Consider the following 22,399-nt stretch of genomic DNA (forward strand, 5'->3'; position numbering starts at 1 on the left):
CGCAGCCCACGGCGCCGGCTCCCAGGACCTTCCCCGCATGCGCATGCGCGGGGTCCCGGATGCTGACCCAGTCGGTGGAAAGCGCGCGGTGCGGCAGCCATGGCGGCGCTTGGTCTTGCGGCGAGTGGTGGCAATTGGTTTTCGGCTTTGGCGCTCGGGGTGACTCTTCTCAAATGCCTTCTCATCCCCACCTAGTAAGGGGCCCGCGCGGCCAGGGGCTGGGCAAGGAGGCCCGCGGTCGGTCAGGGCGGGAGAGAGACGTGTGGATGACTCCAGGTGGGAGCAGGAAAGGGAACTTGGGATGGTGAAGTCGCCGCTTCGTCTTCACTAAGCTCCCCATCCTGCCTAGTGATTGTTACTTAACCTTATAACTCGATTTTAGCCCTGGAAGTCTGGGTTCAGGCCAGGCGTTCTCTTACTTGAACCTTCTCTGAGCCTCAGGGTCCTTCCTCATCCCGAATGTGCAGAATAAGGACACGCGCCTCGACTGTTCGCTCAGCGGGTGTCCATCAGCTTCCTGCAGCGTTAGGCACTGCTCTCAGCCCCGGAGAAGCCGGGGGAGGAAGGCGTCTCCCGCCCTTGCCTGCGGGGAGTTGGTGGGCTCAGATAGACAAACACAAAGGTCTAAGGTTGTGACGACCGGACAGGTCTGTACAACTCTTTTAGGAAGTGATGTTTGAGTTAAAATCAGAATGAAAAAGAAGCGGCAATGTGAAAAGAAGCTCAGACATAGGAAAGAGTAAGTTCAAAGGCCCTGTGGTAGGAACGAACTCGGCATTTTAGGAACAGAGAGTGGCCATTGTGGCTCAAGAGCAGTAAGTGACGCTGACCGATTTGGCTCAGTGGATAGAGCCTCGGCCTGCGGACTGAAGGGTCCCGGGTTCGATTACGGTCAAGGGCATGTACACTGGTTGCGGGCACATCCCCAGTAGGGGGCGATGTTTTTAACTCTCTATCCCTCTCCCTCTCTATAAAAAAAATGAATAAAAAATATATATTTTTTAAAAAAGCAGTAAGTGAGGTAGGCAGGGTTAGACTGCAGTGTAAAAATGGATGCAAGGTCCTGGCCAGTGTGGCTCAATGGGTTGGCCCCTGCACCAGAAGGTCTCATGTTCAATTCCCTGTCAGGGCACGTACCAGGGTACCTACCTCTGTTGCAGGTTCAATCCCACCCCAATTAGGGTGCATGGAGGAGGCAACCAATCAATGTTTCTCTCTCATACCCCTTCCCCCTCTCCTTCTCTCCCTCCCTCTTTTCCACTCTCTCTAAAAATCAATGGAAAAATATCTTTGGGTAAGGATTTTTTTAAAAAATAAGATGCATGACCAAGACTGAGAGCGAGGAAACCAGTCAGAAAGCAACCACCAAGTGGTAATGTGTGTACAGTGGGTACTCAATATTTATGAATATTGGCTTCCATCTTCTCTTCATCCCTCCTAACTCCTCTCCCTTGACTTTCCCCCTCATTTCTTTTTCCCCTTCCTTCCCTGTTTAGGGTTTGGTTATTGGTATCCTTTGGTTCAAGCTCTTGATGACTTCTTGTTGATTTGAGTAGGGAAGAGTTGTATGTGTAGAACAGGGGTGGGCAAACTTTTTGACTCGAGGGCCACAATGGCCGGAGGGCCGGAACAAAAGCATGGATGAAGTGTTTGTGTGAACTAATATAAATTCAAAGTAAGCATCATTACATAAAAGGGTACGGTCTTTTTTTTTTTTTTTAGTTTTATTCATTTCAGACGGTCCAGATCCGGCTTGCCCACGGCTGGTGTAGAATGTATGTCTGTACTGATGCGTATATGTAATTAGATAAGCAGTGAAATGTAGATGTAGATTCAGCAAAGTGACTTATCAGGGACTTGGGGGAAAGAAGGGGTTGATCACTTGGACTTTCTGCAGAACTGGAAACAAATGAACATCTTTACATTTTAAAAGCAAATTGGAAAAATCTAAAATGTAGGAAATTCCTTTCAAATCAGAGTGAAAAGAGATTTTTTTAAAAACTGTAGGTTTGTGCATATAAGGTGATGTTTCTTATTTTTGTTACCTCAGCCTAGAAATGTGTCTTTAGGATTGTTACCTTGAATACTACTCGTAGTACTGGTCCAGGATTAAGAACATATATAATTGTAGTTGATACTCTGCTTCTCAAAATGGGAACCTCTGGGAAGTGAGGTGGAAACTATAGGATAAATGCAAATCTATTCAGCAAATTGTATACTCACTGCTTTATTATGAACTAGTTACTATGGCGAGGCACTGGAGGCAAAGACAAAGGATATGACCCCTAACCCTATAAAGGGTTTAGTAAGGAAAACAGTCCCAGAAACAAACCATTGCAAATATGTAATTGCATAATTATACTTGTGTTAAGTGTTATGAAGGAAAAGAATAGGATCCTATAAGGGGACTAACAAGAGGGACTTACTTTAGATTGGGTGTCAGGAAGGGCTCTGAAAACTGACATAATTGGAGGCCTGAAGACACAACCAGTACATATGTATGCATTTCTATTGAATATATATAAATGGAATTGCTAGGTCATCAGGTCAGTTTTGAGTTGTGATTTTGAAGAATCTGTAAGAAATTCTTGTGACATTGTCAGCAGGAAGTTTGTCAGCAGGAAGTTGGAGATGTGTGTCTGTAATTTAGGAAAGAGACCAAGGTTGTATATTGTGATCTGGGAGTCATCATTATACAGTTGATAATGGAAGCTGTAAGTGTGAATAAGATTGTCCAGTAAGTTGCATAAAAAGAGGACCAAAAACTGAACCTAGGAGACCATCAATACTTATTCATCAATACTATTCATCAGTTTGGTGAATATTGGGATGGGAAGTACTGAAAGAGACTTAGAAGGAGTTGTCTGGGAAACTCAGGAAAGGATTGTCATTGTGGAAAGTTTGTGTAAAACATTTGAAAATGTAAAGCAGGTTTTGCTGCGGAACTGACTGTTGACTTTGGTGAGTGGTTAATTCAGCAAGAATGTGTTGAGCCCATCCATGTATCAAGTGCTGTTCTAGATATGGAAAGGAGGTACAGCACTGGACCAAAAAAAATTTTTTATTAAAGAGGGTAGAAAGGTAGCAGAACATGCCACTCCAAAATATGCCTCTTTGGCATAAGAATTACTTTGGACTGATTATTTTGAGAAACTGCAGACACAAGAGAAGCTCTGAAAACAGAATAGAAGTTACCCTTTTGTAAGAGAAAAGGGGGCCTGTACTAGAAAGAGAACTATTACCTGAAATCACATTTTCACCGAAAAGACATATCTGCCTGGCTGGGCAACCTTTGTTTACCATACATTTCTCACCTTCCCATAAATTGCCTTTTTCCCTTTGAAAACCCAGACCCCTATCCTTTTACCTAGCTCAGGATGGCATACAAACTTCAACCACCTGGTGCCTTTGAGTGCCATATCTTTTGAGGCTCCTGTACATACCTCAATGATTAAAATTGGCTTTTCTTTTTGTCCTGCTAATCTGTCTTATGTCAATTTCATTCTTAGACCAGCCACAGAACCTAGGTTATAAGGGGAAATTTTTCTTCCCCTACAGGGAGAGTTGACTATATTTATACATAGTAAGGGGGCAAGCAGTAAACAGGGAGATGCTGGAGATGTGGGAAAGGCAAAAGCAGGAGCCTTTACCATCTTCCCTGTCTGATGATAGAGTTAGTTTGTAATAAGAATACGTCACCTCTGAACAACAGACTGAGGACCTTCCTTAAGAAAATGTATGGGCTTTTGGTCAGCCCTTTATTTTTATTTTTTTTAATATATATTTTATTGCTTTTTACAGAGAGGAAGGGAGAGAGACAGAGAGCCAGAAACATCGATGAGAGAGAAACACCGATCAGCTGCCTCCTGCACATCCCCCACCGGGGATGTGCCCGCAACCAAGGTACATGCCCTTGACCGGAATCGAACCCGGGACCCTTCAGTCCACAGGCCGACGCTCCATACACTGAGCCAAACCGGTTTCGGCTTGGTCAGCCCTTTAGATAACTCTGAGAACCGTTTCACTTAATTGTAGTTTCCCCATCTTTTTCAAAAGGTCTGGCCTCCAGATAAGTGGGGTGTTTCAGGATTATTGTAATACCTCTTTGTGCCTATAAAGGATAGTGAGTTGTGACTGTGTGGGGGTGTTGATCCATGTAAAAGCATAATGTTAGAAATGTGATATTGATAATTGACAAAATTTCATTTTTTTCATCTGATTGTTTTGAATAGTCATTCCACAGATTTTGAAGTACACCGAAACTGGCTAGCTATCACTCACAGTTTGCCAGTATCACAGTGGTATTATGAGGTAAGTTTCGATTTTCACCTTTTTTGGATTGTGTGTTTTTTTTCAAGATATGTGAAATCATAAAGTATTATTGATATTAAAACAGTTTTCCATGTGGTCATAGGTCAAATAAATTTTTATAAAAAGTGTGTTCTTTCCTCAGTTCTTTTGCCCTCTGGCACTATTAGGGAATCCCTTTACTTTAAAATGCATTTACCAAACCATAAATTGGTAATTATAATATTTGCCACACCCTTTTTGAAAGCACATTGGATTGGTTTCAAAAATTGGGCTCTATGCCTGGCTCTGCCACAGCATAGAAAGTATATTTCATTTCTTTGAACCTTAGTTTCTCATCTGGCAAGTGAGGATTTGGAATGAATTATTTCTACAATCCTGTCTTTCCCTAATATTTTGCAATTTGTGAGGAAAGAAATAATCAAATATGATGTGTAACATCTGGTAATAAACCATTCTCTTCTATTGTTGTTTATAAAAACCATGTCTGTATTTTTATATCTGGTATGAATTACTAAATTGTATATGATACTCACTTTACAAATAGGGAAATTGCATCTCTGAGACAGAACTTGAACCCAAGCTAGTGAGTCATTGGTTATGCCATAGCTCTCTTTTTTGCATAGATGAATAGAACTATGTCATAATCAAGTTTATTATTCCACGGTTTTAGATTAATTTCCTTTGCACTTTAGTTGATTCTAAGAAAATTGAAGATCAAACTTATGATACAAGTTTTGATGTTCTGCTCAATGTTAAAATGGAAATTGTTCTATTCGTGGCATATTTTAAATGCAGTTGCATTTCATGTGCTTTTTTAAAAACCAGAGAATCTTTGTATCCTCTTTGTTTATTCGGTTACTTAGGATATGTTCTATCTTCAATTTTTACTACAGGAAACTTCAGAGTGGACCTTAGATTACCCGCCTTTTTTTGCATGGTTTGAGTATGCCCTGTCGCATGTTGCCAAATATTTTGATCAAGAGATGCTGAATATCCATAATCTGAATTATGCCAGCGCAAAGACCTTACTTTTCCAGAGATTTTCTGTCATCTTTACAGATATACTCTTTGTGTATGCTGTGCATGAGTAAGTCTGAGAATATCATTTTGTGTGGAAAATATTGAAGAAATAATTATAATATTAACTTATAACTCATTTGGGGGAAACAATGTCATATAATAGCAAATTTTAGAACAGTCCAAAACTGTGTTGTTGTGCTTTAAACTGCACAGTAAATCATTACAGTAAGCAGTGTCCCTGAATGTTGTGGAAGAAAAGGGGAGAGAAGGTCAGGTTACAAGGCAGAGGTAGAACCAGTTATTGTGAAATGTAGTCCCAAGTAGAGTTCCAAGACCATATCTCCTGTCCAAATGGCTCCATATGCTTTTCTTTCCTTCCCTGTAGCAGTCCCAACCCCCAACCCCCACTGGCTTCTGTGACCTGCCCTATTTTTTTCATTTCAGAGAGGAAGGAAGAGGGAGAGAGAGATAGAAACATCAATGATGAAAGATAATCGTTGGTCGGTTGCCTCCTGCGTGCCCCATACTGGGGATTGAGCCCACAACCCCAGCATGTGCCCTGACCGGGAATCGAACCGTTACCTCCTGGTTCGTAGGTTGACACCACTGAGCCACGCCAGCCAGGCACCTGCCCTGTTCTTTACACACATACATACAGCACATATACACTCATGCACACATATGCATTGTGCTAACCACCAATGGAATTTTCATCCTAGTAAACTCAAGAAATCATGGAATGCTTTTAGTTATTTGAATTCTTTCCTTCATGTTATATTTTTTTATGTTTTGTATCTTTTACCTATAAATTAATTTTAAGTAGTTAAATACACATATTTAGAATGTTTTGCACAATGACATCCCAGTAGTAAGTTTCTGGTTAATGTTGGTTTCTATTGTCATAATACTTAGGCCTGCTGGTATGACTGTGACAGAGCAGTAGCTGGTGTCCATTCGTTGACCCTTGTCATAACTAGTTCATTTCAGCCTTCTAGACTGAACCCTCACTCACCCCATTCAAGAAAGAGTCCCTTGGGAATGCTTTAACCTCTGCTAATTCTCATGGAGTAACTCCTGTGTGACACCCTAATTCTCAGTGTTTATGGCCTGGCAAGTGTTGAAAGGGAAGGTGATTAGTAATTCACTGCCTTTAACTCAAAATGTTTGAATTCAAGCTCCCAGGAAAAATATGTGCAGGCAGAAAGAGAGAGTGAGTCAAGTTCAAGTCCATCTGCAATGCAGAGAGAGCAGTTAAGTAAGATAAAAATTGTTGAAATCCATGTGCCAGTTCCCAGAACCAGGCACTATGTGTAGATTAGTCACTTAACTTTCTGAATTACCTGTAAGGTTACTATCTCTTTTTATGAGGAAACTTAGGAGAAGCAGGCATCTGTTGCTACGCTCTAATTGCATCTTTATTATGTCTATACTTTTTTGTTTTAGATTTCTTGTTTTTAGAGTATGCCAGTATTCAAATGAACCACATTTTTTAAAAAAAATTTAATAGAGCCTGGCCGGTGTGACTCAGAAGTTGAGCGTCAACCAATGAACCAGCAGGTCACGGTTCGATTCCCAGTCGGGGCACATGCCTGGGTTTCGGGCTCAATCGGGGCATGCAGGAGGCAGCCAATCAATGATTCTCTCTTATCGTTGGTGTTTCTATCTCTCTCTCCCCCTCCCTTCCTCTCTGAAATCAATAAAAATTTTTTTTAACTTTTTAATAGAATAATACATCCTCGTCAAAATTTTGGAAAGCAGAAAAGCACATAAACACACACAATGTAAAAGTGACCTATACTCTTCCACTTACAGCTATCATTATCAACAATTTGGTGTTTATTATTTCAGCCTCTTTTCTGTGTTCAAATATAGTTATTAGAGAATAAAAATGGGATCAGCTGATACTATCACTTAATATGTATATCACTACCTTTGAACGACATACATTTTTACATAAGGGTTTTAAAGTTAATTGGACAATCAGGGGCTGCAAGTTTCTGGCTCTATTTTTTTTTTATTTCCCTATGCCATCCCCTCCCAAACTCTTGAAGCTTTATTCTTCATCTGGCTGGTATGATGATATATAATTTAGAGTGCTACGTCATCATAGTCTGCATTTTAGTCCTTGCCTGATGATGTTTTGTACTGATTTTAGAAAGGGGAAGAGATAAAGAGAGGGAGACAGAGATGTATGAGAGAAACATTGATTGGTTGCATTCATATGTGCCTTAACCAGGGATCAAACCTACAACATAAGTATGTGCCCTGACCAGGAATTGAACTGGCATCCTTTCGGTGCACAGGATGACACTCTAACCAATGGAAATGCACCAGCCAGGGCCTGGTCTGCATTTTTTACTCTAAAGGACTGAAAAAGTGTGTGTTCTCTCAATTTTCAAATTTGTTACTTTTGGGGGGTTTGGTGGCTGGTTTTTCTTTTATATTTTCATTATTATTATTATTCTATATAATAAAAGGCTAATATGCAAATTGTTCCCTTGGGTGGGAGTTTGACTGACTGGGAGTTCAACCAGGGGGCGGGGCTGGCCCACCAACCTTTTGCCTACCCTCACCCCAGCCACCCAATCTGGCCAGCCAGACCCTACCCGTGCACGAATTCATGCACCAGGCCTCTAGTTAAATACAAAGACTTTGTTCCAAATCAGCATAGCTGAGAAAGAGACAGGGAACCACCCCTGAGGGATTTGTTTCCACTATCACCTTTTAAAGCAGTCAAAAATGGCATGGACAGTTTTATTAGCAGTGGCTAATGAAATGTACCAGAATGTATCACAGTGTACTCTGTAGAAATATTGTGATGTTCTAATGAAGATCAAAGTTGTTTATGATTCTTTTCTGGTGTTTCAATGTAGGTGCTGTAAATGCATTGATGGGAAAAAAGCAGGTAAAGAGCTTACAGAGAAGCCAAAGTTTATTCTCTCAGTATTACTGCTGTGGAACTTTGGGTTGTTAATTGTGGACCGTATCCTTGACATTTTATGTACTATTCCTTTATTCTGTTATATATTAATTATAAGATTAATTCTTTTTATATTGGTGATTCTGAAACATAAGCTGCTTTTGGAAAATGGGTGTGAGGTGGGTTAGTGGGTTCCCAAAACTGTAGTCTGTGCCCAACTTTACCAAGCTCTGGTTGTTAACAGCACTTTGTCCCTGAAAATTTTTTTTTTTTTTTTTAATATTTTATTGGTTTTTTACAGAAAGGAAGGGAGAGGGATGGAGAGTTAGAAACATCGATGAGAGAGAAACATCAATCAGCTGCCTCCTGCACACCCCCTACTGGGGATATGCCCGCAACCAAGGTACATGCCCTTGACCGGAATCGAACCCGGGACTCTTCAGTCCACAGGCCGATGCTCTATCCACTGAGCCAAACCGGTTAGGGCTTGTCCCTGAAAATTTAGTGGTGATATGTGAGAACCAATTAAACCAAAAGTAAAGCAATATACTAGGATTTGTTAACTGTCTTTAGATTAATCTAATACATAGTTATTAAACAGTTTTGTAATACATTAGTCTAATACCTTTTATAGGAAAGAGCATATCATAGTGCTACATATGGGAACAGACAGGCCTTCATGCTTTCTGCCAGCTTGGCTTACCACATATTAATGGGCAAAGTTCTGAAATCTTAATAACAGAAGCCTAATTTTTATAGTTTTCATAGAAGTAGCCTGGTGTAGAGGAAAACACCCAGACTTTGGTTCAAATTTGATCTGAACTCAAATCCTAGTTATGTCATCATAGTAGCTTTAGGCCATGAATAGATTAATGTCTCTGAGCTCAGACTACCTTACAGGTTCATTGTGAGGCTTAATAAATAAGATTGTACAGACAATCCTCGGGTTATGTCGGACTCAACGTACGTCATTTCATGGTTACCTTGCCATCTCCCATTTATTTATAAAAAAAAAAAGTTCCGTCATTTCGACGTATGTACGTATTTGCTTTATGTTTTTTATTATTTATTTACCACAAGTAAAGGTCAGGAATTGTTATCTTTAAACTTTTTTTACTGTTTCACTTCATTACTTATGTGTATGTGCTCCATGTGAGTAACGTGAGTGCTTATGTAGGTGGGTTCCAACATAAGGCGAAAATCGCGTTACATCGCGCCATAGGGACGGATCTCCGATGTAACCCGAGGACCTACTGTATTTGTACTATAAACAGTGGGCGCTGCATGCTAGTGGCCTTCAGCCTTCACTAGCTGTTAGGTCCCTTCCTTTCTCGTCCCTAATTTAAAAAAAAAACAAAAACATTTTGCCCCTTAGCTGCTAGATCTTTAAGGTAGAAAAAACATGGGAAAGTTTTCTTGTTTTTTCTTAAATATAAATCTTAATTTAAGAGTTTGTCCAGGGTTTGACTTGTTTATAGAAACACATTTATGAGAAGTCCAATCCAGTAGTAATACTTTTGTCTTTAATTTATCTATTAAGAAAGCATTTTTAGTTTTTAAACTCAGTCTGCTGGCAAGGTTCATTAGGAATTTGGTATCCTTTGTTGTCTTTCCTTGACCTAATTTCAGATATCCATTTCCAATACAATGGTTTTTTAATGGGATTAATGCTACTCTCCATTGCTCGATTATTTCAGGTAAACAAAATAGGCTAATTAGATTTTTCCCCTTTAAGTTTGCTCTTTAATAGAGGCAATAATATAGTGAGTGATGGGTCCATTTATTTGACCAACTGTTTTGAGTTACCAACAACTTTTATTGAGTATTTTTCACAAATTTCATCTTCTCTTTTGACAATTTTCTTCATGTTACAGATGAGAAAACTGTATTCTTAAAAACTTGTTAGAGTATGACAGTCCTGAAATGAATTGAGTTTCTACATGTGGTTGGGCTCATGTACCTAGGAATGAAATATTCAGCAGTTTTTATAATGTAATAACTATTATGGTGGGGCTTTACCATCAGAAGCATGTGGTGTAGTGTAACGGAGGGTATGGGATTTGGAATCAGAAAACCTGAGTTGGAATCCTGACTAACCCTAATATGCTGTGTGACTCACACAGGGATTACCAAATGCCTCAACTACTTCAGATTAGGTGCATTATATGTAATATCTTATTGAACAATCCTTGCAACTTGGCAACAGATAGGCCTTCATGCTTCTGTGAGGTTGTTATAATTATTAGTCTCCTTTTTATAGAGGAAGAAATCAGAAATTCATATTTTTGGGCCATCCCTCTGTACACTGAATCAGAATCTCTGGGATTGTGGTTTAGGACTCTCCAGGGAATTTATATAAACTGTTAGGTTTGGAGACCATTAACCCAATACAAGTCATTTAACCCTCTCAGCCTAAGTTTTCTCATTCATAAAATGAAATTTGCCCTTTGTTACAGTTTTATTTGTAAAATGGGGTTAACTACCTCACATGGACTTTGGAAAGATCACATTTGATAATCTTTTTTAAAGTTATTTGTCAACTATAAATATCTGGATAAGTGTTGTTGTTTTTTAAGCCATAAAAAGCCACAAAGTACTTAGAACATAATTGGTGTTCAGTGAATGATTGTTGAATAGCTGTTGAACAAATAAACTAAAGTTTAGCTATAGAACCATCAAGACCTTCTCTGAATCTTAAATAAATTATAAAATTGGTGAAAAGAGATCTGGAAGCATCTTATTCTTTTTCCTTATCATTCCCAACTCATCTATTCTAGACTACACCTGACGAGACAGTGAGAGAAGGAACCTGGCCTTTCATGGTCCCTTTGACAGTTTCCTTTGCTGAACCCCAGGATATTATCTCATTTGATCCTTCCAAAATTCCTGTGAGGTAGGTAGAGTTCACACTTCTTTAGTTATAGTCAACTCGGTTTGTTTGTTTGATTTTTAATCAGAATACCGTTAGTTCTTTTAGGTAGTTTGTTAGGATCAAGTATTATCCTTGATGCCTTCAGCCTGATAGTACTATATTAAATTACCTGATCTATAGTTTAAGAGTTAAATAATTTTTTGGTAGCATAGCATTATGTTTATTCATTCATACTCTCATACCTAGCTCCTCTAGAAATCAACTACAGCTATTTTAAAACTTTGTAAGGGTGGGAATGGGGGGTAATTTAATTCTCTGGGCTTTAGTTCCTTAGGGAAAATGTGTAGTGTGTTGTCAAGATGATGTATCCTGAGCTTCAGCATCAAGCTTAGAACTTAATAAATATTTGTTGAAATAAGGAATTTTTGAACCCACTAGATTCATATACTGGAATTACTTGCCTGTGTTCACCTTATATTGCATGTAGAATTTTGCCTAAATTTTTAAAAATTTATTTTAATTTAAATCTTATACAAAAGTAGAGAAAACAGCATAGTAATCTATACACACAAAGGATTAATTTGAAACACATCTAAGACATCGTATTTCATTTGTTAAGTATTTCAAAATAGATGTTTTAAAAAATATATATATATATTAATATATTTTATTGATTTTTTACAGAGAGGAAGGGAGAGAGATAGAGAGTTAGAAACATCGATGAGAGAGAAACATCGATCAGCTGCCTCCTGCACATCTCCCACTGGGGATGTGCCCGCAACCCAGGTACATGCCCTTGACTGGAATAGAACCTGGGACCTTTCAGTCCACAGGCCAACACCCTATCCACCGAGCCAAACCGGTTTCGGCTATATTTTTTATTTTACACACTTTGTTTTCCTCACACTGCCTTATGATCTTGTATGCGACACCTAGTTGTCTGAGATGGGGAAATTATAAAAGTCATGTACTCTTAATTTTCAACATTATGTAAGTTCACAAGAACAAAAAAGGATTTGATTTTAATATCTTTAAAATATTTGTATTTTTAAAAATTGTGGTAAAAAAGCACAACATAAAGTTTATCAACTTAATTAATTTTAAGACAGTTCAGTAATGTTAAGTATATTCACATTATTGTGCAACCATCTCTGGTGTTCTTGTGTAATACATTTTATTTATTTAAATAATTTTATATTTATAGAAAAGTTACAAAGAGAATTCCCATACCCCTGCCCATTTCCCCTAACGTTAACATCTTATGTAACTATGGTATGGTTATTAAAACTAAGAAACCAATTTTAGTACATTCAGATTTCACCAGTTTTTCCACTAATGTCCTTCTTCTGTTCTAGGATCCAATCCAGGATACTACATTACTGCATTTAATTTACTCTGAATTTTAAAGTGATATTCCCTTTTAAATCTCCTAGAAAAGGCATATGGAAGGAGCACTTCTCTTTGCTGTTCTCCTACATTTCAAGCACATTTACCTCTACATAGCACCAGCTTATGGTATATATCTGCTACGATCTTACTGCTTCACTGCAAATAAACCAGGCAAGTTTTAGTGAGAATAGCAAAACCTCCTATATTTTAATTTGTCTTGACTTGGTGGCTTGCTTGGTAAGAGGGTCTGATGAAGCACATTGGTCCTATAACCTCTTTACCCATTCTGACTTTCCTCTGCTCTTGCCACATCATGAAATTGGTGTACTGTCGGGATCCCTCCAGGTTTACCACATGGTATAAGTTATGATTTCCTGTGCTCCTGGTTAATGAGAATGTTCCTTTTCTGTAGATGGGTCTGTTCGATGGAACAGTTTCAACTTCGTCCGCCTTATTTCCCTGGGACTGATCGTTTTTCTAGTTTCTGCCCTTTCATTGGGTCCTTTTCTAGCCTTGGTAAGCCTTTTATTTTTTTATAAAATAATACATGTTTTTTGCTGCTGCTGTTGTCATTTAGAAAAAATAATAAATTATAAAATAGGCAAAACTAGTCCTTTCTTACCCCTCTTTAGTATGACTCTCCAAATATAAGGATGGTATTCCTTGAGTCATTTTTGTGCATCTTCAGATATCTGTATGTTTAACTACATGTCACACATAGTCGATCATCATTATTCATAGATTTTGTATTTGCTAGCTTGCCTACTTGCTAAAATTTATTTGTAACCCCAAAAATCAATACTTGAAGCACTTTCATAGTCATTAACTGACAGCATTCTAAAGTGCCTAGAATGTTAGAGATGTTCAACAAATATTTTTTTCCCTTCTTCCCTCACCCTGAATTCAACTAATTAACTTTAATTCCTGCTAAAACTGGAGAGCACTACATTTTTTGTAGTCTTCCCTGCTCTCACCTTCTCTTCAGTAGAGTTGGACACACTGCAGTCTTTCTCCTTTGCAGCTCATAAATTCTTCCATTATTATACTTATAATATATTGGACTGGTGTTCAGAGTACTTTCTCGTATCTTGTCCTACTGAACCAATGAGAAGGTTAAACAAAAGAGGTTCTGTGACCTGCTCAAGATCATACTACTTACTTGAAGGAACAAAGACTGGAACTCAGACCTCATAACTTCCTACACACTGTGCCATAGACATAGTACTCTTTTTGAATTTGGGAAAGATTGATCACTGTTTAATCTCTTTTCAACAGAACCAGCTGCCTCAAGTCTTTTCCCGACTCTTCCCTTTCAAGCGGGGCCTCTGCCATGCATATTGGGCTCCAAACTTCTGGGCTTTGTACAATGCTCTGGACAAAGTGCTGTCTGTCATCGGTATGATACCAAGCTTTCTTACTTAGACTCTGAATATTGAAAGGACTGGTCACATTGGGAAATGAAAAAACCTGTTTTGTGTTTTGAATGAGGTTGAACTGTTTGTTCTCCAGCCCTGCATTTCAGCTTTCTGAATGAACAGGGGAGTGGTTCTAGGGATTGAGGCTTCGGTGCAGTAAACAGATTGCACGTCTTATAAAAGCTCTTTGTGGCAATGAGGTTGTTGACCCTTTCCTTGAGGGGAAAAATAAAATATTTAGACATTTTTAAAAGGTAATTTTGCCTTAAGTAGAACATTAATAATTAACCCTACTTTTAAACTTTAATATGGGAAGAAGCAGGATGGAAGAATGTGTAAGTTATGACTCTAAGTATTAAACCAATAAGGAAATGATAGCCATGCATTTTAGCAAGAGATGAGAAGACATGGAAAACCTAGGCTATATTTTTAAGTTTGGGTTGTGATAAAAAATAATTTATACCTTGAGTTGATTCTACCAAAAATAAGTCACTTTGGAGTAACTCACAGTCTTCATTTGTGAATACAGCTAGCTCAATGGCAAGTAGTAGGATTGAGAGAAAGTACGCAAACTTTTTCTGTAATGGGCCAGATAGTAAATATTTTAGGCTTTGCAGATCATATAGGTGTTTTGTTTGTTTGTTTACAACCTATAAAATGTAAAATCATTCATAGCTTCAGGGCCATGCAAAACCAGGTCATAGGCTGGATGTGGCCCCCAGGCTAGGGCCGGGGTTTACCAGCTCCTAATCTAGAATCTGATTACTTAGTTGGATGCCCACCTGCATAAATTGCTGGCTGTGTGGCACTGGGCAAGTAATTTGATTCCTCTAGTCTTGTTTTACTGTAATAAGGAGATAATAGTACTTTACCTATTTCCATGAAGCATGCTGTGTGAAACAAATACAGCAATAAAGAAATGCGCCGAAACCGGTTTGGCTCAGTGGATAGAGCGTCGGCCTGCGGACTGAAGGGTCCCGGGTTCGATTCCGGTCAGGGGCATGTACCTGGGTTGCGGGCACATCCCCAGTGGGAGATGTGCAGGAGGCAGCTGATCGATGTTTCTCTCTCATCGATGTTTCTAACTCTCTATCTCTCTCCCTTCCTCTCTGTAAAAAATCAATAAAATATATTTAAAAAAAAAATAAATAAATAAATAAAGAAATGCTAGGTTGTCAGTAACAGGAGCTTTGGAACCAGACAGAACTGGGATCATTTCTACCACCTATTAGTGGTGGCTTTGGGCAAGTTACTCCATTTCTGTGTCCCTCAGGGGCTAAAAGTAATGGCTGTAAATCCCTTGTCACATGATAAATGCTCAATGCATGGGGGCTATTGTAGGAAATCATAATTTGGTACTATCCTTCACCCACTGTGAATCTAGCCTTGATGTACATAGCATTCTTAAAGAGTAATTTCTTTTTTAAAAATGTTTTGTAATTGATTTATAAAAAGAGCAGAAGTGAGAGAGAGAAGTACACATCAATTTGTTGTTCCACTTACTTATGCATTTATTGGTTGCTTTTTGTGTGTACCCTGACTGCGGATGGAACATGCAACCTTGGTATATCAGAACAACGCTCTGGCAATTGAGCTTACCTGGTCATGGCAGTAATTTCTTAACATATTTCAAAAAAGCTTTGAGTAACCAGTATGGGATGAGGTACAAGGGCCACTTGCCTTATCTGAGTCAGGAAACTGCTGACTTACTTTGGGTTTTTTGTTTTGTTTTGTTTTAATACATTTTTTTAAAATATATTTTTTATTGATTTTTTTACAGAGAGGAAGGGAGAGGGATAGAGAGTTAGAAACATCAATGAGAGAGAAACATCGATCAGCTGCCTCCTGCACATCCCCTACTGGGATGTGCCCACAGCCAAGGTACATGGCCTTGACCGGAATCAAACCTGGAACTCTTCAGTCCCCAGGCCAATGCTCTATCCAGTGAGCCAAACCGGTTAGGGCTGTTTTAATACATTTTTATTGATTTCAGAGAGGAAGGGATAGGAAGAGATAGAAACATCTATGATGAGAGAGAATCATTGATCAGCTGCTTCCTGCATGCCCCCTACTGGAGATCAAGTCCACAACCCAATCATGTGCCCTTACTGGAATTGAACCTAGGACCCTGCGGTCCACAAGCCAGTGCTCTATCCACTGAGCCAAGCCGGCTAGGGCTGCTGACTTACTTTGTACATCTGTCTTAAAGATGTCTTACATGAGAAGTCTGTGGGGCAGATTAGTCTGTGTTTCAGGGACATAGTTATTGGCTTTAAGAGAGAATAGGCTGAAGGAAAAAGGAAGAGGTGAATGACTACAAAATATTTTGGTAGTATATATCTTCCCCATATTCCACTGATTTTCAGTGGCATTAGGTAGAACTACGTAGGTGCTCAGACTGCCCCGCCTGTCCTATTAGCTTGTTTGGAATAGGGCTTATAGCATCCTCCTTAGACTTGGTTCACTTAATAAGTATTTCTTGAACTCCAAAGTGCTTGGAGTAGGAATGAATTACCATTTCTGCCTTAAGTACCTCCCTGTACAATAAGGAAATGAGTGTGTAAACAGATACAGTGCAGTGTGGTGAACACTAGATAGAGACTTGTACAAGATATACCTGACCCATGAGGAAATCAGCTTTATTTCTTGATTGAGAAGCTTCCTCAGATGAATAAGTGAATTAGGAGTTAACTCTGCAAAGGGAGGAGGCCATTCTAAGCAAAGTGAGTAGCATGTACCAAGGGGATGTAAGTGTTGAGAGGGGTATGTCAGTTCATTGTGGCCAAGTCACATTTAAGAAAATGGAGGAGATAGGCTGGAGAAGCAGGAAGGGGCTAGATCCTAGAAGACACTACTCCATGCTTAGGAACATGAACTTCATCCTGGAGGCAATGAAGGATTCAGAGCTGGGGTGTGGCATAGTCAGACTTGTATTTCAGAAACTTTATTTTAGAGGAGAGGGCAGATTGCTGTTCGTGGTGCCTGCCTGTTAAGGTGCACAACCTTCCCGTCCCAATGCAGACAGCTGCCTCAAATGGTATAATCTCAAGACCAGCAGCATTTTAGGTAGACTAGCACAGAACTGAATTAATGAAATCTTAACTTTGAACTAGTTGTAAGGTTTCGTAGCTTATTTTTTCCTCAAGGAATTGTTTGGTAAAATATGGTGTGCCATTGATCAAAACAAAGTAAAATGTCTGCTTGCTGTGTAGGTTTAAAATTGAAACTTCTTGATCCCAACAAGATTCCTAAGGCCTCAATGACAAGTGGTTTGGTTCAGCAGTTCCAACACACAGTCCTTCCTTCAGTGACTCCCTTGGCCACCCTCATCTGCACTCTGATTGCCATATTGGTAAGAATTCACACATGGTACTCATTTCTTGAGTTTTCTCTGTGGTTTTTTTTTGTGTGGCTGGTTAAATTTCAGCTTCCAGTTTGTTCATCCACAGCATGAATTCCATGGTCGTACCCCTGCTGCAGATTGGGACATCTTAGCAATTCATAGGTCCTTCCCAGAAGGAGGGATCATTAGTAAAGCTCTGTGAGAGAGACTCTCTGTGAGAGAGACTCTTAGACGATCTGTTCACCGTGGGATGAGGGCAAAGAAAAGCCCACGGAGAAAGGGGCATGGGCCACACTGTGGGGAGAGGAAGAGGCTTGTAGTCATGATAGCCCAGATTTATGTTGTTTTCACCCATGGCTAAGTGACCCAAAATCCAGAGTTGTCTGGAATGCCTGGATATTGATGATGACGGAGTCAACATTTTTGTAATTTGACCTATAGGTTCAGTGACTATTAACTAATTATGAAGATTTAATAGGGTTATACTGGCCATCCTAGAACTTAGTTATCATTTCTTATGAAGTCTATATACTGAATGCCTTTTTCTCTGAGTAGTTTTTATGTTAATTTTGGTGGACTGTTCACAAAGTGATGAATTATCCCAGTTTAATGGAGAATAGTCTTTTTGATCTACTGTTTTTCAGAGATGATGCAAATGCACCTGAACAGTGTTTCTGTAATGCCTGTTTTAAATGATACTGAAGTTTTATCTTTGCCTGTTGTTTCTAGCCCTCTATTTTCTGTCTTTGGTTTAAACCCCAAGGGCCCAAAGGCTTTCTCCGGTGCCTGATCCTTTGTGCTTTGAGCTCCTTCATGTTTGGGTGGCACGTCCATGAGAAAGCCATACTTCTAGCAATTCTCCCAATGAGGTAAGCAGATAGCTCAGTCAGTCAGCATTTCTGGAATATTCACAGTGACATTATTGTTTTCTATTTGCTCTGTCCCTTTTTGACATGTTCAGTGGGGTAGGCAAAGGCAAAGATGTATAGGAACAGGTTTATACTAGAAAAGGACAGGGATGCTTAACTTGGGATCCTTGCAACCTGTGAAGGTTCTGAGGTATGCAAAATTGTGCATATTGTTCCTGGATATTTTGGTGTAAGGGGTACTGTGGTGATTTAAGAACCATGAATGACACCAGACTGTTACATCTGGATATTGAGCAGCAGCACAGTATGAAAAAAGCATAGGCTTTGGAAATAAGGTCTGCTGTTCCTTGTTAAGTGTTGTTAGTTAAGGTAAGGATTGAGTCCATTATGCAATAATATCTAACATAGGTACAGCATTAAGAGTTTTCAGACCTGTTATTTTTGGGGCTTTCATCTTCTTTTTGCATTCTTTCTTTTGAGCCTCACATAAACCTTTAAGATAATTAGGATAAATGACTATCATCCCATATCTTAACATCTGCAAAAACTGGGGCTCAGAGAGTTTAAGTGACTTATTCAAAGTTACATAGCTAGCAAGTAGCAGAGTAGAACTAAAACCTGAATCTTAGGATGCTGAATCTTATATTTTCACTGTGCCATGCTAAAAAGGCATTTTAAATTCAGGAGTGTCCATTTTATATATAATGTAAAGCCAGTAGATGGATAGGTAGTAATAGAATTAGCATGGTTTTTTTTCCTTGAGGTTTTTGGTTTTATTTTTAATCCTGAGAGAAATCATTTAAGCTCTAAAAGAATATTAAGCAAATTTGTCAGGCCAGTATATGGCTTGTCTGGGTTCATTTAGCGACTTGGAGTTTCCAAATTAAAAAATAGAGCAAAATTTCTAATGTCTTCAGTTAAAATTCCTACTGAACACCAGCAGGTTGCAGGGCATTGTCCAAGAGAAGAGCTATAGGGTTGGAAATTAAATTCCCCAAGTTCGGTTTCCTGGCTACGTACCACTAGGCAGCTCCAATCCCACAATATCCCTTTTTTGGGAGCAGACAGTTACTCAAGGAAGCAAGATCCTTTTTTTTAATATTCCCCGATTCAGTGTGGTACATTCTTCTATCAATTGCTTGAAGTTTCCCATTAAAAAAATTAATATTTGCAATTGAATTGGACTTGTAGCAAATATTAGTATGTTGTATTATGCCAGTTTTAGAAGTGACAACAGATGCAATTTATTCAAACTATTTGAAAATGATAAGTTTCATTTGTTGTTTTAAGGAATTATTATGAGAATTTTTATTTTTAGCCTTCTGTCCGTGGGAAAAGCAGGTGATGCTTCAATTTTTCTGATTCTGACTACAACAGGACATTATTCCCTCTTCCCTCTGCTCTTCACTGCACCAGGTAAGCAGCTTCTTTTTAGAGCAGTAGGTTTGATTGCCATGCCCTTTTCATCAGGGCCTAGAGATCCATACTACCTGACTTAAACAACCTTAAAAGCTCTTAGGAGGAAAGGGCTCACCCATTCTCTCAAATAAAACCTGTCCCTAATTCTCAGTACCTTTAGATGTCACAGAAATGCACAATTAAGCTCAAAAAGCGTTATTAGCACTATATAGTTGTGTCAGTGTGTTTATATGACCTAAAGTCTCATAAACCTTTCCCTTACCAACTAAATTATTGTGTGCTTTTTCTTTTCTTCTTCCAACAGAACTTCCCATTAAAATCCTACTCATGTTACTGTTTACCGTCTATAGTATTTCCTCACTGAAGACTCTATTCAGGTAATCCAAAAAAAATACATTTAAAATTATATTTTCTCTTGTGAAATCTTTGCTCCTAAATGTGCAATAAGCCTTTTAAAAACTATTTTTACTAACAGTAATATAACATTATGAATAATTAGCAAGTAAAGAGAGAAAATTACCCATAACCCCATCACTCTGACATGGCAACATGGGTCATATCTATAGTTTAGGGATTGAAACTTTGTGGCCCATGCGCAGAAGTCGGTGTTTTGTGGAAGAGCCACACTCAAGGGGCCAAAGAGCCACCTGTGGCTCGTGAGCCGCAGTTTGCCAACCACTGGTTTAGGGGAATATTTGAGGAGAGACTACCTAGCTCAAATTAAAACCTTTTATAAGAACTAAAAAATGTAAAATACGCATTATGAGTAAAACCACATAAATACAGATGCATAAAACTAAAAGATATAAAAATTCTTACATATCTTAGAATTATAGGTGGAATACAATCATTGATGGGATGTTTTGCTTTTATAAACTTTATGAAATGTTATCTGTAATAATTTTTAAAGCTTGTTTATGGTTCATATCTGATTGTGTTCATAAAACTCTATATATTTAATTATATTAAAACTTATTTATAACCATGTGACCCAGCAATTCCACTCTTAAGTATACACCCAAAAAAATTGAAAACGGGTACTCAGGCAGCTACTTGTACACCAATGTTCATTATAGCTTTATTCACAGTAACCAAAATGTGGAAATAACCCAAGTGTCCATCAACAAATAAATGGATAAACAAAATAGTGTATATATACATATATATGTATATGAATATTATTCAGCCAGAAAGAGGAATGAAGTTCTGATATGTGCTACAATATGGATGAACCATGAAAACTTAGGCCAAGTGAAATGAGCCAGATACAATAGGACTAATATTGTATGATTCCACTTATATGAAATATCTAGAATAGACAAATTCATAGAGACAGAAAGTAGATGAGAGATTATGGGAACAGGGGTGAGAGGGATTGGGAAGTTACTGTTTAACATTTCCAGAAATCCTGTTTGAGGTGATGAAAATGTTTTGAAAGTACAACTTGGTCAATATACTCAGTGCTACTGAATTGTATACTTTAAAATGGTAAAAATAAAATAGCAAATTTTATGTTATTTTACCAAAACAAAAAAGTTATATATTGTTTGCCATATTTTTACTCTAATATAACAGCATCTAGCCCTCTTTTCTCTTCCAATTGCATAGCTAATTCCCTCTCAGAGCTTCAGCTAAGTGACAGCAGAGGTAGATAATTGGGTATGCTTGGATTGTTGAGATAATATAATGGTATATCATTATCATTTTTTTTCTAAATGTGAAATTGGATGCACTCTTTTGACTTTGGCTTTGGTTTCAAGACAGCACAGATGGGAAGCTTTAGCTGAGAAATGTTTGCAAAACCAGAATGACTCATCTAAATCAAACCTTTCCTTTTTTCTTCAGGAAAGAAAAGCCTCTTTTTAATTGGATGGAAACTTTCTACCTCCTTGGCCTAGGGCCTCTGGAAGTCTTCTGTGAATTTGTATTCCCTTTCACCTCCTGGAAGCTGAAGTACTCCTTTCTCCCTTTGTTACTGACCTCAGCGTATTGTGCAGTGGGCATCACATATGCTTGGTTCAAACTGTATGTTTCAGTATTGACTGACCCTCCTGTCAGCAAGACAAAGAAGCAATGAATAAAGAAACTGCTTGGATGTATTTCAAGCAATTATTTCATGGGAAATTAATCAGAACTTGGAGAAAGTTGCTGGTGGCATGAACCATTCACTAGATCTGTTTGAGAACCATTCTTCAGACTTGGCCTTGCCCAGCCTAGCAACCTGATTGTCACCATGGTGAGAAGCCACTTGTCCTCCATAAGCAGTGAAATACATCCAAAACAAATTTTGCCTTTCCTGTTAAAATTGTCAGATCATCCATACTGCTGTGCTTGCTGCAGGCAAGCAGCGAGTCTGATCAACAGAATTGATTATTTGTAGCCTGTGATAATCATTGTCAGGCTATAAAGCACAATTAAAATCATGTGCCAAGGAAGACATAAATAAAATACTATTTTATATTTCTACACAAAAACATTTTTGGATCATTACCTACACCTTCCTATTGGCATGCACACAAGCAGATGGTGTACTGTCCCCATTCTGTAAACCTTGTTTCAGGAGATTTTTTTTTCCATTGAAATTATACAATGACCACACTCACAAAGCTAGGTGGAATATTTAATGAATGATTTGGCCTGTCAGCAGAGATTACAAACCACATTTACTCTTATATTGAGTTAAGGATATCCTGTACGATTCATTTATTCTAACAGCAAGCACTATAATTTTGATCAAGTTGCCATTTCTCAGACTTTCCTCAACTGAGCAAACTTAAGTGGTTTAACAGCCTGACCTTGTCCTCACCCTTCCTTCAGCATATTTCATACACAGTTTTTATC

General features: G+C 38.6%; 1 protein-coding gene across 2 annotated transcripts; it reads left to right on the top strand.

The window, feature by feature from the left end:
- The first annotated feature begins 59 nt into the window (after window positions 1-59).
- Window positions 60-22,030, top strand: ALG8 (ALG8 alpha-1,3-glucosyltransferase). 2 transcript variants are annotated; one of them, XM_036324857.1, is made up of 13 exons: window positions 60-194; window positions 4,233-4,311; window positions 5,205-5,398; window positions 8,205-8,314; window positions 9,881-9,948; window positions 12,557-12,683; window positions 12,925-13,028; window positions 13,788-13,908; window positions 17,140-17,279; window positions 18,000-18,139; window positions 19,458-19,555; window positions 19,863-19,935; window positions 21,404-22,030. In XM_036324857.1, exons 1-13 carry the CDS (start codon window positions 100-102, stop codon window positions 21,633-21,635), a joined length of 1,581 nt encoding a protein of 526 aa, XP_036180750.1. In that variant the 5' UTR covers window positions 60-99; the 3' UTR covers window positions 21,636-22,030. The 2 variants fall into 2 exon arrangements, with proteins under 2 accessions (XP_036180750.1, XP_036180751.1); XM_036324858.1 differs by lacking the exon at window positions 60-194 and adding an exon at window positions 3,858-3,903.
- The last annotated feature ends 369 nt before the right edge of the window (window positions 22,031-22,399 follow it).

This window comes from Myotis myotis, unplaced genomic scaffold (assembly GCF_014108235.1).
Source record: "Myotis myotis isolate mMyoMyo1 unplaced genomic scaffold, mMyoMyo1.p scaffold_m19_p_10, whole genome shotgun sequence".
Classification (NCBI taxonomy): domain Eukaryota; kingdom Metazoa; phylum Chordata; class Mammalia; order Chiroptera; family Vespertilionidae; genus Myotis; species Myotis myotis.